This window comes from Schistocerca piceifrons, chromosome 3 (genome assembly GCF_021461385.2).
Source record: "Schistocerca piceifrons isolate TAMUIC-IGC-003096 chromosome 3, iqSchPice1.1, whole genome shotgun sequence".
In the NCBI taxonomy this organism is placed as follows: Eukaryota; Metazoa; Arthropoda; class Insecta; order Orthoptera; family Acrididae; genus Schistocerca; species Schistocerca piceifrons.
Window position 1 is genome coordinate 825,118,097 of NC_060140.1, and position 15,355 is coordinate 825,133,451.

At 36.4% G+C, this 15,355-nt stretch overlaps 1 protein-coding gene across 2 annotated transcripts; it reads left to right on the forward strand.

The window, feature by feature from the left end:
• Positions 1-3,804: 3,804 nt before the first annotated feature.
• Positions 3,805-14,296, forward strand: LOC124789449 (nucleoplasmin-like protein). Of its 2 annotated transcripts, XM_047256810.1 has the most exons (6): positions 3,805-3,984; positions 4,744-4,862; positions 9,865-10,078; positions 10,172-10,257; positions 12,035-12,115; positions 13,609-14,296. In XM_047256810.1, the coding sequence occupies exons 1-6, from the start codon at positions 3,963-3,965 to the stop codon at positions 13,699-13,701; spliced, it is 615 nt and encodes a 204-aa protein (XP_047112766.1). In that variant the 5' UTR covers positions 3,805-3,962; the 3' UTR covers positions 13,702-14,296. The 2 variants fall into 2 exon arrangements, with proteins under 2 accessions (XP_047112766.1, XP_047112767.1); XM_047256811.1 differs by lacking the exon at positions 12,035-12,115 and having other exon boundaries at positions 3,806-3,984.
• Positions 14,297-15,355: the final 1,059 nt, after the last annotated feature.

Genomic DNA, 15,355 nt, shown 5'->3' on the forward strand with positions numbered 1-15,355 from the left:
ATTATCTTCTTGTCTAAACTGTTTATCGTCCATGTTTCACTTCCACACATACTTGCAATCCAGATAAGTACCTTCAGGAAAGACTTCCAACCACTTAAGTCTAAATTCGATTTTAACAAATTTCTCTTCTTTGGAAACGCATTTTTTGCCATCGTCAGTCTATATTTTATACCCTCTCTACATTGGTCATCATGAGCTATTTTTCTGCCCAAATCAGAAAACCCAACAACTACTACTTCAAGTGTCTCATTTCCTAACCTAATTCCCTCAGCATCATCTGATTTAATTTGACTACATTCCATTATCTTTGTTTTGGTTTTGTTGAAGTTCATCTTATATCTTCCTTTCGAGACATTATCCATTCTGTTCAGCTGCTCTTCCAAGTCCTTTGCTGTGTCTGACAGAATTACAATGTCATTGGCAAACATCAAAGATTTTATTTCTTCACCCTGATAATTAGTTTCTACTCCAAATTTTTCTTTCTGATTATTATTGCAGAAAGGAAACTCTGACACTCAGCATGTTACTGATCATCATCGAGAATCATGTCTTTTTCAAGTTAGTCACATATAGTTTTTTGATTTCATTAATATCAACAGTGATAGTAAGCATCTATCATAGTGACAAGAGTGATATCAGTGGGGTTCTTGGATTACCACAACAGAACTTAAGTACGGTATAATAGGATTCATCTGCATATTTGAATTGTACAGTCTAAAATAGCAAGTAGCTACATAACAGAATTGTATTTTCGTGAGTTTTGACATTTTAATAAGAAGGCCTTACCGACAATAAACTGCAAATGAAGCTTGTCTGAAGAATTCAGTCTGTGTCACACAAAATAACTATTAAAGTTTACAATATCATTACTGCAATGTTAAAGTAATGTTTTTGATTCGCTTTTGTTCTTTTTCCTAATAATGGATGAAGTATTTGAAATATGTTCTCTCACTGTATTTAACATGCATAGACCTTAGATTGTATTATGTCACAAATGAACCCCACGAACCATGGACCTTGTCATTGTCGGAGTGGTTTGCACGCCTCAGAGATATGGATAGCTGTACCATAGATCGAAACACAACGGAGGGGTATAGTTGAGAGGCCAGACAAATGTATGGTTTCTGAAGAGGGGCAGCAGCCTTTTCAGTAGTTGCAGGGAGAACAATCTTGATGATTGGATGAAGTGACCATGTAAGATCAACCAAAATGGCCTTGCTGTGCTGTTATTGTGAGCAGCTGAAAGCAGGGAGAAATTACGGACACAATTTTTCATGAGGGTGTGCAACTGAACTGTGTGGTTAAATTATGATGGGATTCTCTTGTGTAAAATGCTAATGAAGTGAAATAGTCCTCCATTAAAATCTTCAGACAGGGACCACTCAGGAGAATGTTGTCAGCAGGTGTAACAAAACTGGCTTTCTACAGGTCGGAGAGTGGAATGTTAGATCTATTAATCTGAGAAGTGGGTCAGAAAATTTAAAAAGGAAAATGGACAGGCTGAAGTTAGATATAGTGGAAATTAGTAAAGTTTGCTGGTGAGAGAAACAGGACTTCTGGTCACATGAATACAGGGTTATAAATATAATATCAAATGGGGGAAATGCAGAGTGGGTTTAATAATGAATAAGAAAATACGAATGCAGGCAAGTTACTATGAACAGCACACCGAATGCATTATTGCAGCTAAGAGTGACATGAAGCCCACACATTTCATGGTAGTTTATATGTCAACTAGCTTTGTAGATCATGAAGAGACTGGAGAAATGCATGATGAGAAAAAGAAATTCTTCATGTTTGTAATGGAGGACTGGAATTCGATAGCAGGGAAAAGGAAGAGAAGAAAAAAAAGTAGATGAGTATGGACTGGGAGATGGCAATGAAAGAGAAAGCCACGTTGTAGAATTCTGAACAGAGTAAAATTTAATCATCACTAATGCACTGCTTAAGAATCATGGAAGAAGGATGTATATGTGGAACTGATCTGTAGACACCAGAAGGTCTCAGAATGATTATATAATTGTAAGACAGAGATTTCAGAATCAGATTTTACATTTCAATGCATTTCTGGGGGCTGATGTGGGCTCTTGACCATAATTTATTGGGTATAAACTGTAGACCATAATTTATTGGGTATAAACTGTACGTTAAAACCGAACAAATTGAAAAAAATCTAGGAAATTAAGGAAATGGAACCTGAATAAGTTGAAAGAAGCAGAGATTACTGGGACTGTCAGAGGGAGCATTAGCAACAGTTGACTAGAACACGGGAAAGGATTACAGTAGAAGATGAATCGATAGCTTTAAGTGGTGAAGTAGTGAAGGTAGCAGAGGATGAATTAAGAAGAAGACTAGGCCTAGTGGAAACCATTGGATAACACAGGACAGCAAACTGCCTGAAACTCAAACACAGTGGAAGCAGGAAGTGTTCTGGTCACAGGGCGAAGGTTTGGCACTTTGGTTACATTAGCTGCAGATATTGTGGGATTGGCAGTATTTGCCCCCTGCATGGGCCACTCCCTACTACTTGTAACCTGTCGGCCAATCCTATAGTAATTTTGAACAGAGTATAATGTACTACATTTATTGCCTTAAGAATCATTTTTCCGTTGTTGTATCATCATTATGTTTCTTGTAGATTGTTTTTATAATTTCGGTATTGTCATTACTCCTGGTAATGGAAATACCCTATATATCTCACAATAATACCATTTCCATTAATTATATTAATTTAATAATATTGGACTTTAGAGAGCAAGTCTAAGTTATATGCATACTGTTGACAGATTCATGATTTAGACCACATTCTTCCCCTTTCGGAAAATATGTCAAGCCAATCCAGACACTTCATGTTGCCCATCTCAAAGGTTCAGTGGCCAGTAATTCTCTCTGGATGCCTTAACTGATGGTTAATTCAGTTTATGTGAAAATATGCTTGTGTACTCAGAAACACTTTTCGTGGAACTTTTCTCCTGCAGCAACTAAAGAAGAGAGCTATACGGCAACGATAAACTTGCAACGGAATGCATACTGTTCCATAGTCGAAAGTAGCGCCCAATGAAGGCGTCTGGCATAAACTGTGGTTGCAGACAAAATCTTGCGAATTGTAATAGCAATTGCAAATGGTTTGCTGAACTCAGGACGACAGTCTTGAAGCGTTACATCTTTCATATAATATGTATAAAGGAAACTGAATGAGTCCATAGCGTAACAAGAACGTGACCAATATAAACAAGAGATAATGTTGGCCTGTAGCGACACAGAACGTCGTTCTAACGTATCTCTGAAATTTTGCATTGTATTGACTACTGAAGTACAGTTATTTTCACCAATTAAAATTTTGGGCGAAATTCTATGAAGGCTGACATTTCCCATAATATTCGTTTAGCAGTTGTTTTGTTGATATGTCTATTGTTGAAGTAATTGAAACAAACACTGAATTCTGATGAAGTCAGTCAAGTAAACATTAAATTTGCGAAATACCTTTCGTACGCAGCTTTTTGTTAAATTAATTACAGCATCTTCAGTCAGTAAATATCAGTTACTAATTTTGTTTATCAATCAGTTATGCCAAGGATCTATTTTTCAATAGTTTTGTAAAATTTTCTTAAAATGATTCAGATGTTTTATTTTATTTGGAACTGCTTATAGTCTAACTGCTTCCATCTTGAAGGAGTTTGTTCGTCATGGTTAAAAATTATGTTGAAATAAAATAAAGACAACGATAATAGTACTACATGAAATGGAACGCGCCCTCATTTTGCATTCGATCACGTGGGTGAAATGCGTTGCTGGCTATCACCAAGCGCGCCATTTCTTGTACGATCACTTTGTCACAGGGAGCACTGGAGGCAAGAAGGAGTTAGAGGCTTCTGTTACTTCTGCACACGTGTTGTGAAATTTAGCGTCTCTGTTAAAACAGAGCTTCTTGGTTTTATATTCTAAAAAGAAGTACAATTAATATGTCTGAAGAATATTTCTGGGGTAAGTAAAGGAGTGTTGTAAGTATTCCATTCAGGAAGACGCCAATACTGGGAATGTGTAATGGAGGGAAAGACTGCGTGCTTCAACGTTTTTACATTTACACTGCAAGTAGGTAATGCATTGCAGAATTGGGAGTTTGAGCAAGTCGGCAAGTGTGTTTGGTTGTATGAAATTGTATTTCGGCGAATTCGGTTTATTATCTTACTAAATTTAGAGGTGTGTTATTACCGGCAACTTCAGACGTAAGTAATAAAACTTGATTTTTGTGACAATGATGAGTTAAGTTTTCAAGAATAAGGAAAGATGTATAGCTCGGTTTTGAAGTTGTGAAGTTTCCATAATTTTTCAGAAATTTATAATTTGGAATTGGGAGAGTTAAAGCTTTGATCATGGTGTAGCCGTATTAGGAAAAAAGAAATGTAAATATCCCAAGTTATCGTGAGATGTAAAACGGAGAGCGGTAATAATTTTCAGATATGAGACTGTTGCACTTCGAATTATGTTTATCGAAGCCTTTACAAAGTGCAGGGTTTTTTTTTTTCGTTTGTGCCATTTGTTTGCACGGAGTTGGGTGTTTTTCTCTTACTAGTTCATATCCGCAGTACAGGTTGTGTGTTGGGTAGAACTGAATTCTTTACACGTGATTCATGGGTGTGATTGGATTAACGATGTTCTTGTTTATCATATTGTGTACAATTCAATAAATTCTACACAGCTTTGCCATTAAAATTAACTTACTAGAGTACTCCCATATTTCAGGATTGACATTGAAGGGTGGAGATGAGAAGACATCAGTGTCTCAGTGGGATCCTGATGGTGATGTTGAAGAGGCAACCAAGCCAGGATTCCGCAGTAATCAGTCACTTATAGTGAAACAGGTATGTTGGCATCTTCTATGTACTGTCTTTCTTGATAGGTCACCTTGCGTGTTTTTTTCCCCTAATACATTTTTGGGAAGTAATTGTTAAAAAAAACGCAATGTCAATTTAAATATTCAGTGGAATATGTAGTTTTTCCGATAGGCTTCGATTTTTCGAATTGTTTCTGACAATGTATTAAATTTGGTGTGAGCATAGACTTCAGCATAGGCTGCAAAATTTTTTCTTCAGCCATTATTTTGTACTCACATTTGTAGGAGTTGCCTCTTCACAATCGTATAACTGTGACCCAACGTAGACATTGCTGTAGATAAGCCTTTACAAAATTGGGATTAAATTTTGCCATAGTGTTGTCTGAGAGAGTAAAGATAAATTGGATTCATTTTGTAAAACTTGATAATGTGTTTGTGGGATTCTGTGGGGGAAAATAATTGGCAGAAGAGTAACAGAGTACGCTGTCTCATAAAGTGATGCCATGTTGTACTGTTTGTCTCGGTACTGAATTGTGCTGCTAGTATTTCTAAATTATTGTATTTTTGTATCAAAATCACAATGTACTTTAAAAGGAATGGGATATATCTTCCATTTAACCTGGTCATTTCAAAAGGACAAATTGATATTATGAAATCTTGCAGTTTAAATGGATGTTCATTAGATTTAAAGATGAAAAATAAATCAGTTTATTTCTTGATACTTACAGATTGACAGTTTCTGTAACTCATAGTATGATTATACTATGATTATAATCATTTTCTCCTGGGAAGTGCTGCTAGTTAGAGCCCTTACATGCTGTGTAAGTGGGCACACATTACTGAAAGTGAGATGGAATGACTTTTTTTCTGTAAGCATTCAGTGTTTGTGATAAGATACGCAGTTATTTAGTTCAGAGGGCATTTTAGGTTATAAGAGCTTACAGCAGTTAGGGGAAATGTTTGAGAGATTGTATAAAAAAGGATGTTTTCCATCATTGGTTGCTGCATCGTGTTGTATTCAGAAATATTGTGATCCGCTTCAGAATTTTATTCAAATATGAAAAATTAAATCAGAAATATAACTGACAAACTTTGATGAATTTCTGTCCAGATACCCAGCAGTTAGTGGCAAAGACACTTAGGGAAACTGATTCCTTCAGGACATAAATTTGGGAGAAGGGGAAAGTTGATGTGATAAGTTTGGGAAGTGATGTGGATCAAATGTTCTGTTGAAGTGGTGTCTCAGTTTAAGTACAATTTTAGCTATTTGTAACTTTGTCTCAGTTGAAGTGTGTTGCATATTTGTATTTGGCTCATTTGTCATTAGAAATAGCAATGTTGCTGTCAACCTTTCATGTGATATAGCTTCCTCTTAGCTTTTGCTTTCAGTAGAATTCAGGGACACAAGTTTCATATAAGTCCTTAATTATTCCTTGGGTAATTGTTAACCTTGTGGGATAGATCTGAAGTTCACTGCAACCTGGGAACTAGCTTCTCATTAGTCACTTCACCTCAGCTATTCATGACAGTTGGGACCAAAGTGAGAGCATGACCTGTATATGTATCACACATGAACCATCATATTTGAATTATGGCATGGATGACTTATACATGCACAGTTGCAAAATGTGTGCAGTTGGCATGCAGTAATGTGAATTCAGTTTTCCAAGTGAACTGAATATTCGGAATTAGTTTTGGGCTTGCTGCTGATTGCCAGTGACTGAGATCCATGTTATGTTGATGGGACACATGGCAGTCACCTTCAGGTGAGTTATCAGACTATAGATGTCCTTCACCTGCAATTTCGTAGGGCCCTTTGCATTTGAGCACTAGGTAAGATGTCACTGGCAGACTGACCTCCCTACCCAGACTGCATTTGCTGGTATAAATTGTCAAAATAAGGTGTCCTTGTGGTTGTTGCTTGCCTTGCCATAGGCATACAGTCTATGGGGCAAATCATGGAAACTGTTGGCTTCTAAACATTGTTGAACTTGTAGCTGCTGTCATGGTTAAACAGATCTTCCATGTGTGTTTCCAGTAAGTCTTTGTTATGAATTCCCAAAAATGTTACTGTGACTAAAAGTTTTATTGCACTATTGAATGTCTGGTGGAGATGTGATGTTCAGTTATAGTGAATGTGGTTGCACAAGATTTCAGCCTGACACAATAACAGTTTGTCCATCTGTGGGCCCAAGAGGTCTTAAGTTTTAGATGTTGGGTGGAAAAATCATTTTACCTTTAAATTTCTGGGTGAGCCTTATAATAAAAATATTTCCAACAAAGGGAAGAAAAGCTAATTGTTTTTTTGGCAACTGCAGACATAGTTGCTAAAGTTAATCCTGTTCCTGGATTTTACTGTTGATAGTGCCCTGTTAATCTGCTGGTTTGAACATTACTTTAACAGTATGTTTTTTTAGTTGTGAGCTGTTTTAGTAAACTCAGGATGTGACTGTTTAATGTTTTAGCTGCTACTGATGAGCTCTTTGTATTCTGTGCTCAGGCTGGTTTTGTTATGGCTGTACTGCTTAGGTCGGTATTAACACTATCATATTTCTTTGATAAAGATTTGATGAAAGATATGATCAAATGTTTGTCAAATTTGACAAAGATATTTGATGTGCTAGAAAAGTGTTACCCTATAGTCATTTTTCATCAAACTTTAAACATGGCAGGCAACCACCTCTTTATTATGCGGTGCAGTTGCTAGTACCAAAATTGCATTTTGTGTATTTGGAAGAATAGAGGTGGGAAAAAAGGAAACTTGGATGAAGCCATAAGTATTGTGTTGAGATAGGATGAAGCCATAGGTATTGTTGAAATAGTAAAAGCATTGAGCCCCATATGTTAAGAGAGCTGCCAATGGAGGACATAAATGACTTATGAATGGGTGAGAGTGTATTTCAGTATTTGCTCAGTAAAGTGGTTTCTCATATTGCAAAAGAGAATACTATTATGAGAAATGCTTTTACGTGCAGAAGGCAGGCAAACTGTGCACTGGAATTTGACAGGTGAGAGCTACTCTAGTTTTAACACAGCACTCTAATATCACATTGTACATTAATCAAAAGAATTCCAGAAAGGTGTGAAGTGATTTATAAAGCACTGAAGGGGCAATACGTGAATGTAAATAAATGTTTAGTACACTTTATGGACAATAAGAACTATTTTTATTTTTGAATAATGAAATTTGTGTTCCAACAAATACAAAATAAAAAGTGCAAAAGATGAAAGTACGTTTTAACTTGTGGCAGCTAGAATTAAAGGATAAACAAAGTAGAGTGGAAAGCAAAGGAAGAATTTATTTTCTATTCTCTATTCTGACTTTCTGAAAAGCTGCCTGGGTGTTTCCAGATGTAGAGGTGGATGGCTGTAACTGATTGTGGACATGAAGTCACCTTCAGCTTATTCCACTTGCCCAGAGCTGTCATTCTTCCATCTAACCAAAAGGCAGGCTACTTTTTCTCTCCCTAATTGATTGAATGCTCAATTTCTCTGGGATGAGGTTGTGCTGTGAAAATATATGTATATCTGAGACATTTCAGTTGAAAACTGCCAAGCTGTTTTCTTTACAAAGTCCTTTGTAAAAGGTTGGCTGTTGGTTGAAGGAAGGCTACCTATACTGTTAGTCTGCTGAGTCTTCGTAGATAAATATTGAGGAGGATCCCTAAATGAACCATTGCTGTCAGTCTGAAATGTAATTTATGCATGACTTTGTGTAGGGGACATTTGTAAAGTGAGATGTCAAGCTAGCTAATGGTTCTAACTGCTTAAGAGCTCTGTGTATTAATAAAATCTATTTATTTGAGGTTAGTGTTTGCCTGACAGTCTCCGGCAAGGAAACAAGTTCAGTTAAACCATACCTAGGAGCACTACTATTGGCTGCAAAGTTAGTACCTCTTTATGAATTTTAGGAAGGCTGTAAATCTTGAGTCATACGCAAATGTAGGACGTAAACCTCAGATCTCTTCAGGTAGCAAGGAAGAATTAAGTTTTGCGCTTCATTTTGTATAGGATTGAAACATTCTTAGTGACAGCTCACATAATACACCATACAGGCTTAATAGGTAACAGTACTGTTGCTTGTGTCAAATTTCATTACTACTGGTGGAATTGTTGGCAGTTAGGTAGTGTAGCCTTCCTCCAGGGGCAAAGTTTCGGCACAGAGAAGCCTCTCTGAATGCACAAGATTTCCTTTCTTATTTTTTCTGCAGTGTCTAAAGTTGTGTAGTGTTAATGCTGCCCACAACTTATTTAAACCCATTTTGATGTGCATGCAAAATTGGCATACAAAGTGCTGCTTTGCCCAAATTCTTGTCTGAAGTTGCTCACAGAATAAAATATGTGGCAATAACTGCTGTATCAAATCTTGGAATGTGTAGACATGTTTTATCCTTAAGGATCCATTCTAATTTTGTGGAAGTCAATCCATTGACTCAGCCCCATGAAACATGAGATGTGCTGTGACCTTTAGAATTGAATAACTTTAAAGATCACTTGACTGCTGCCAAGTTAGACTGGATCCATAAGGATGCAACATCTCAGCAGATTTAAAAATTTGACCTGTTGCCACAGCAGTTACCTCCATGGTAGAGAACAGCAGGACTTTCCATGCTGAACTTCACGGACATAAATTTGGATGATGCAGTGAGTTCTGTGATCATTTGCTGAGGTCACTTAGCCTTCTGGATGGTGTGGTGAGTCTGCCACTAGTATCTTTATGCACACATAGAAGTGCACACTTACACACACTACACCAATGGATTGTGGAACTGGGGAAGTCTTGGTCTGTGATGGCTCATCCGAAATTGACTGATTGGTGGGCGTTGCAGTTGAAATACTGTGAGTTGAAGTTGGTAGTGATTGACAAGGGTCGAAACTTTATTGAACACATTGTAATGTAATGACTTAATAGTATAATCAGTAACCAGTTACCATACTGACACGGAATGAAATCTTTTTTCACTGTGTACTCAGTAATTGCTCAATTGTATTAGTGTCAAATAATGTTACTGTAAATGAATTAATTTTAGGCTGTACTTGGAGCTGAAGCCAAGGAGGGTGAAGTTAATGTTGTACAGGTGGAAGCTTTGGGATGCCGCCAGAGCATAAAAGTGCCAGTTTGTGTCTTAAAGGCTGGCTCTATACAACAGGTTCTTCTTGATTTGACATTCCCAGATGCTCCTGTAACATTCAGCTTAGTACAAGGCAACGGACCTGTTCATCTAATAGGAAATCATGCTATAGGTAAGAAACGGGCTTTAAAATTCTCTAGTAGTCATTTGTATTTAGCTGGCATTGTAAATTTTCATTGAATGCATTGTGAAATGGTGTTTGCAGGTGGACCTGTGGATGAAGAGATTGATGATGAAATGGATGAAGAAGAATTAGGTGAGGAGGAGGAAGGAGAAGATGGAGAAACTGCTGTGAGTAATATTTGTCAGTAAAACAAAACATAATAAAGTACTGAAAGTTGTCACAGTTTTGTTGTTAATTACTACATATAAAATGGTATTAATGTCACTTGGATGTGAACACTTTGAAAATAGGGTGACAGGTCTCTGGTAATCATACTAGTTACCATTGTATGTTTTAGAATGTCTTTGTGCTCAGTAAATAATTTTTTGTTGTTCTGTACATGGGGTCTAACTACATTACATAAGTGACTTACTTCTAAGTACACATTGATTTACTTATCTAAAAGGTAGACCAAATTCATGTTACTTGGGTCAATTTCTTTACAAGAAATTATATACATGGCTGGAATAAAGGTTACTTCCCATAATTTACTGGTATGTATTTTTCCTCTTGTTGTAGGTAATCTGTAGTCTACTTTTCTGCAAATAGTGTCAAGAAACAGCCCAAAAAACTTCAGGTCTCCAGCAAATTTTTTTGTGTTAAGATGAACTTGTCAAAATTCCCATAAATTTCGAGGTTTATATTAAATTTGACTCATCTCTGCTCTTAATGCATTCCAGGTGCATAAACCAACTTTTGTTTTCAGCAGGTGTTCCAAATCAAATTTTTGAAATGTTCACATTTTGTCTCCCCATTTAAGTACGGGAAATGGTATGTCACTTCGGGCCTGTATGTGGACTTCATTGCTTGCTTCATAGTTAAAGTGGCAGGGGGTGACTTCATCACTTGCATGTGATTTTCTGTATCTTTGCCATGAGCCTACAACACTGTTATGAAGCTCATGCTGTAAATTGTAATCTGCAGAAGCTATATAGAAGGTAGTTGAAACAGCTTTCCTTGTGGCATCACTCTGTGCATTCTTCATGGCTAAACATAATTGAGCTTGTCTACTTCCTCCTCATTGAGACAGCTGCCTGTAGCTTTGGCATCTCACAAACTTTTCCTCTCATTCCATGTATCTGCAGCCACTTCTGCGCATTTGGCACATTTAATTTTCAGTATATACTTTTTATAAGGAAATTGCCCTCCTTGTCTCAGATCAAGGTACTTCATATTGGCCTCACAGTGTGTGAAAGTGGCAGAAAAATGAGTGGCCACACACAGATCTATATTAAACTTCCCTCCTGTTCAGTTGTCTCAACATTCAATGAGTTCAGAAAACTAGACTTCATCTAAAAGGTGAAAAAGGATCAGATTTTAAGCTGCTTTGTCAGAAAGTTGCAACACTTATGAAAATATATTGTTACAGTTGGTTTTTAAGTGAACCAAGGAGATGCCATGTTAAACCTTTGTGGAACATAAATTTCTTTCCTTCGTATTAATTTAGTTGAATGATTAACCCTGTGTGGCCAGTAAAACGTCTGTGTGCATGAGTGCTGGCCATAGTGCTTTTTGTGTGGCCCAAATTATGAAGTCATTGTTTTATGTTGGGTTCATTGTGGAAGATTTTTGATGCTATTAGACAGAAAAATACTTGCATGCTTAAAATCCATTATTACCTAATGGGATGGCTGAATCTTGCCTGCTTACCTTGCACAGGTTTGGAATGTTTTCATATGGTTAGTCATGTTGGAAAAATATTTATTCTTGATGTGTATGTGAAGTATTCGGGTATTTTTGTTTTATACAGTTCTGTAAGTTGTAGACTACCTAAAGCATAAGTATTTGGTATTATTGTTTAATATTTTAATGTTGTGAATTTATGTGCATCCTTTAACGGGTGATAGGTGTGTTCAGTGCTTTTGATATATGAAGAGTTAGTGATTGATTTTATACCTGTGCTAGGTTGAGCCAAGGAAGAGAAAGCTGACCCCGAACCAAAACAAGGTTAACAACAAGAAGGCTAAGCTTGATGAGGAGCCAGAGGTAAGGGCACTCAATGCAAGCTCTAGATACTACTCTTAATCGGCATTACTTCCAAGCATGTACATCTAAATGATCCAGGTATCTTAATATTGCTTGCTGAAAATTCTTGTTTGATCGGAATTAAAAAGCCCTGGATTTTATTACTGGCTCCTCATTCTCAGATTAAATTTAATTTAAAATGTTGTGCAGTACTGTTTCATTACTTTGTGTGAATTAGTCATGCAAAGGAAACAGCACTGTTGGCCATCATAATGCTGCACCAGGAAGCTGTGTAATCTGGTGAAGCTGTTATGCACTTTGACTTTCTACAGATTCACTGTACAACATTTTGTGTTGGTAACCTTATATGGGTTAGTTTTTTGTCTTACGTATTTGGGTGTGTGAATGTTTTATATTGGCTGTTGAGGGATTACTGTTTCAGTGGCTATAAAATTGTGTGAATTTCATTTTCTTTTATAACTGTGTATTGTGGTATAAATGATCTTGATAGGCAATCAAATTTTATGGTAACATTTGGAAAAAATGTTGTGCTGTGGTTCAGAATCCATACTAAACACACTACGCTATAGATCCCCCCCATTATTGGCTGCCTAATTCAGTTAAAGGATTGGCATACTGCCTCAATCAGTACCATGCCTAGTTCAGCACTGTGATGTTCAAAGCAATCTTCAGATTGACAACTGCTTTACTAATTCATAGACCTCTAGCAAAGTTTGTTCTTACATTGTTTGCAGCTATGCTCTAGTATTATGTTAGTGTTGCTAAGTTGTTAGATTCAACAAATGCTCAATGTGCTGAACAGGATGGAATGCACTTTGCAGCAAGGATAGCCCTGTTGTCTAGTAAAGAAGTTTAAAGCTGAAAATTCATTTGGCACGCACACACACACACACACACACACACAAAAATCACAATCTGCAGGTTTTTCGTGCTCTGGAGATATACTGAAACAAGATGGTTAAACTTCTGCTTAGAAGTCTATAAGCTAAAGACATTACAAATTACTTACCTGATTAGGATTTTCACTGCCCCTGTGCTTGTAATTCCAAAAAAGCAAGAAATTTTCATTTAAGAGTAGCTTAACATTTTAGTTTTGACATCCTGCCTTACATTCACAATCATTAACATAGCAATAAGATTTTGTTAATAGGAAATCAGCAAAGCTATTAACTGGGAAGAGCATCTGGTTAATTTGAACAAGTTTAAGCCAAATTTGATAAAATTTAATCAGAACAGATTTTTCCAGTTAATATTTGTAAATAGTTTGGTATAGTTGTATCCAGGATTGTCAGTGTGAATGTCATTAAATTTTTTTAAGTTTTAACATATTTTGGATTCCACTTACATTGAAACCACCCCCTCAGTAATTGATGGAAAAGATTGTAATTTGAGCCAGAAAGTTTTACCTTCTGTCCTTAAATTAGATTTTTAAAGCTTTTATAGTAATGATTAGCATTTTGTTGCACCAGTTTAAGAACATGTTTGGATTTCAGGAAATGTATGATGATGAAGATGAAAACTTAAGGAAGAAAGCAAAAAATGATGCTGGTAAACCTAAGAAGGAAATGTTGAAGAAGAAGAAATAAATTTACCAAGACTGATTTTAATGCTGTGATTCATAAGTTCCATTTCTCACAGTTATGTTGAAGTGTGGTATTACAGTAATGTGCTGTCGTGAGGATACAGGTTCTTTCAGCTGTAGAATAGTGTACACCTGTAAGAACCTAAGACATTCAGCAGGAACTGTTTATGTTGTCTTTATCAGTATAGGATTGTAAATCTCATTGTCTTAATACATTACCATTCCTCATAAGTTCATTATGAATAATCAGTGGATAAGTGATTTTAATATCTTAATGTTCATACAATAATTTGAATATATGTATCTTTCAAAGACACTGGTCAGTAGATGGATTTTATTGAAATGATCCCTACTTTGAAATCCCAGGTAACTCTAAACCTCAGGTTGAAGAAGCAAAATCTGTTTGAGCAAGTATTGGCATTCAAATGGTCAGTTCAAACTACTGAAGCATGATGTGATTTCTCAGCTATAGGGCAGTGGTAAACTAAACACACCTAAACTGACATTTAGATAAGTTTTTGTTGAGCAGTTATTCATTTACATTTTTACTCCATGTACAAACAAAATGCGCATTGAAATAAATGCATTTGACAATTAAACTTTAATGTAGTTTCTTCATCTGCCATCAAAAGCTGGAAAACTTAAATGCTCATTTGAAGTTCTGAAAGGAATAAGCCTTTTCTCCTGGGCTACAAAAGCTTAGAACTATTAATCTACTACTACCATGGGATTAGCTAAACATAAAATTTGTACCTTTACAGGACTTTTAAATTGTATTGAAACCATGTAGGCAGTGGTGTGAATTGCATGTGCATTTGAGCTGTACATCAACTTACTTTCTTGCAAGAAATTTCTTGTTTTAAATGGGTTTTAGAAGTGAGTACAAAATAAGAAATGAATGATACAGAAAAGGCAGGTTACAAAAAGCAAATAATGCTGGCCTTATGTGAGGTCAGTGTCATGAGGCTGCTCTAACAGTACCTACGTATTTGATGTTTTGTACAAGGGCTTATTAGTGACAACTTTGTGTGATGTTTACAGTTAATACATTCATTTGGAAAACACTGATCATATTGACATACAAAAATAAAATTTCTTTGTTGGGATGCACACTGTATAAAATGAGCATTTTGGAATCTTTCTGCTAGTAGAAGTAGGGGGTAAGTGCATATGTAGATACACGTACCTTAAGAGGCTTGATAGTGTGACACTCTTCAGTGTTTGAGGACAGCTGAGTTGGACATCTTGCAAAATAGGCCAAGAGGCTGTCATAAATAGAAGTGGCCACCTATTAACAACCAGTAGCACACATGCAATTTCATAAGCACAGAACACACATTTGGGAAAGTTGATGACTTGACACATTTTCATTTATGCTGTACGTGGGTTTTGTTAAAAGCAGTCTTAATTTTCTTACCTCTGCTGTTAGTGGATGTGGGCCTGGAGAGAGACCTAAGTTTTGGAGTCTGTCTGGGAGACAAATCAGTTAAAAATGGATACTACAGGAGGAGGTGCTGTAATATTTTCAAAGTGCATAAAATTATTTAAGTGCCCACCATAGGCAGTCATCTATTGTAGATTTGTAGGTATTGGACACTTACAGTGTACTCTTAGTTCCTGTATTCAAACTTCTACACTAACATTGCTTAGAAAACATC

What these genes read in the sequence shown, in the direction of transcription:
- LOC124789449 (XM_047256810.1), top strand. Translation starts at nt 3,963, where the DNA reads ATGTCTGAAGAATATTTCTGGG. An exon ending in GTCTGAAGAATATTTCTGGG is followed by an intron (nt 3,985 to 4,743) that starts GTAAGTAAAGGA and finishes CCCATATTTCAG; the next exon opens with GATTGACATTGAAGGGTGGA. An exon ending in AGTCACTTATAGTGAAACAG is followed by an intron (nt 4,863 to 9,864) that starts GTATGTTGGCAT and finishes AATTAATTTTAG; the next exon opens with GCTGTACTTGGAGCTGAAGC.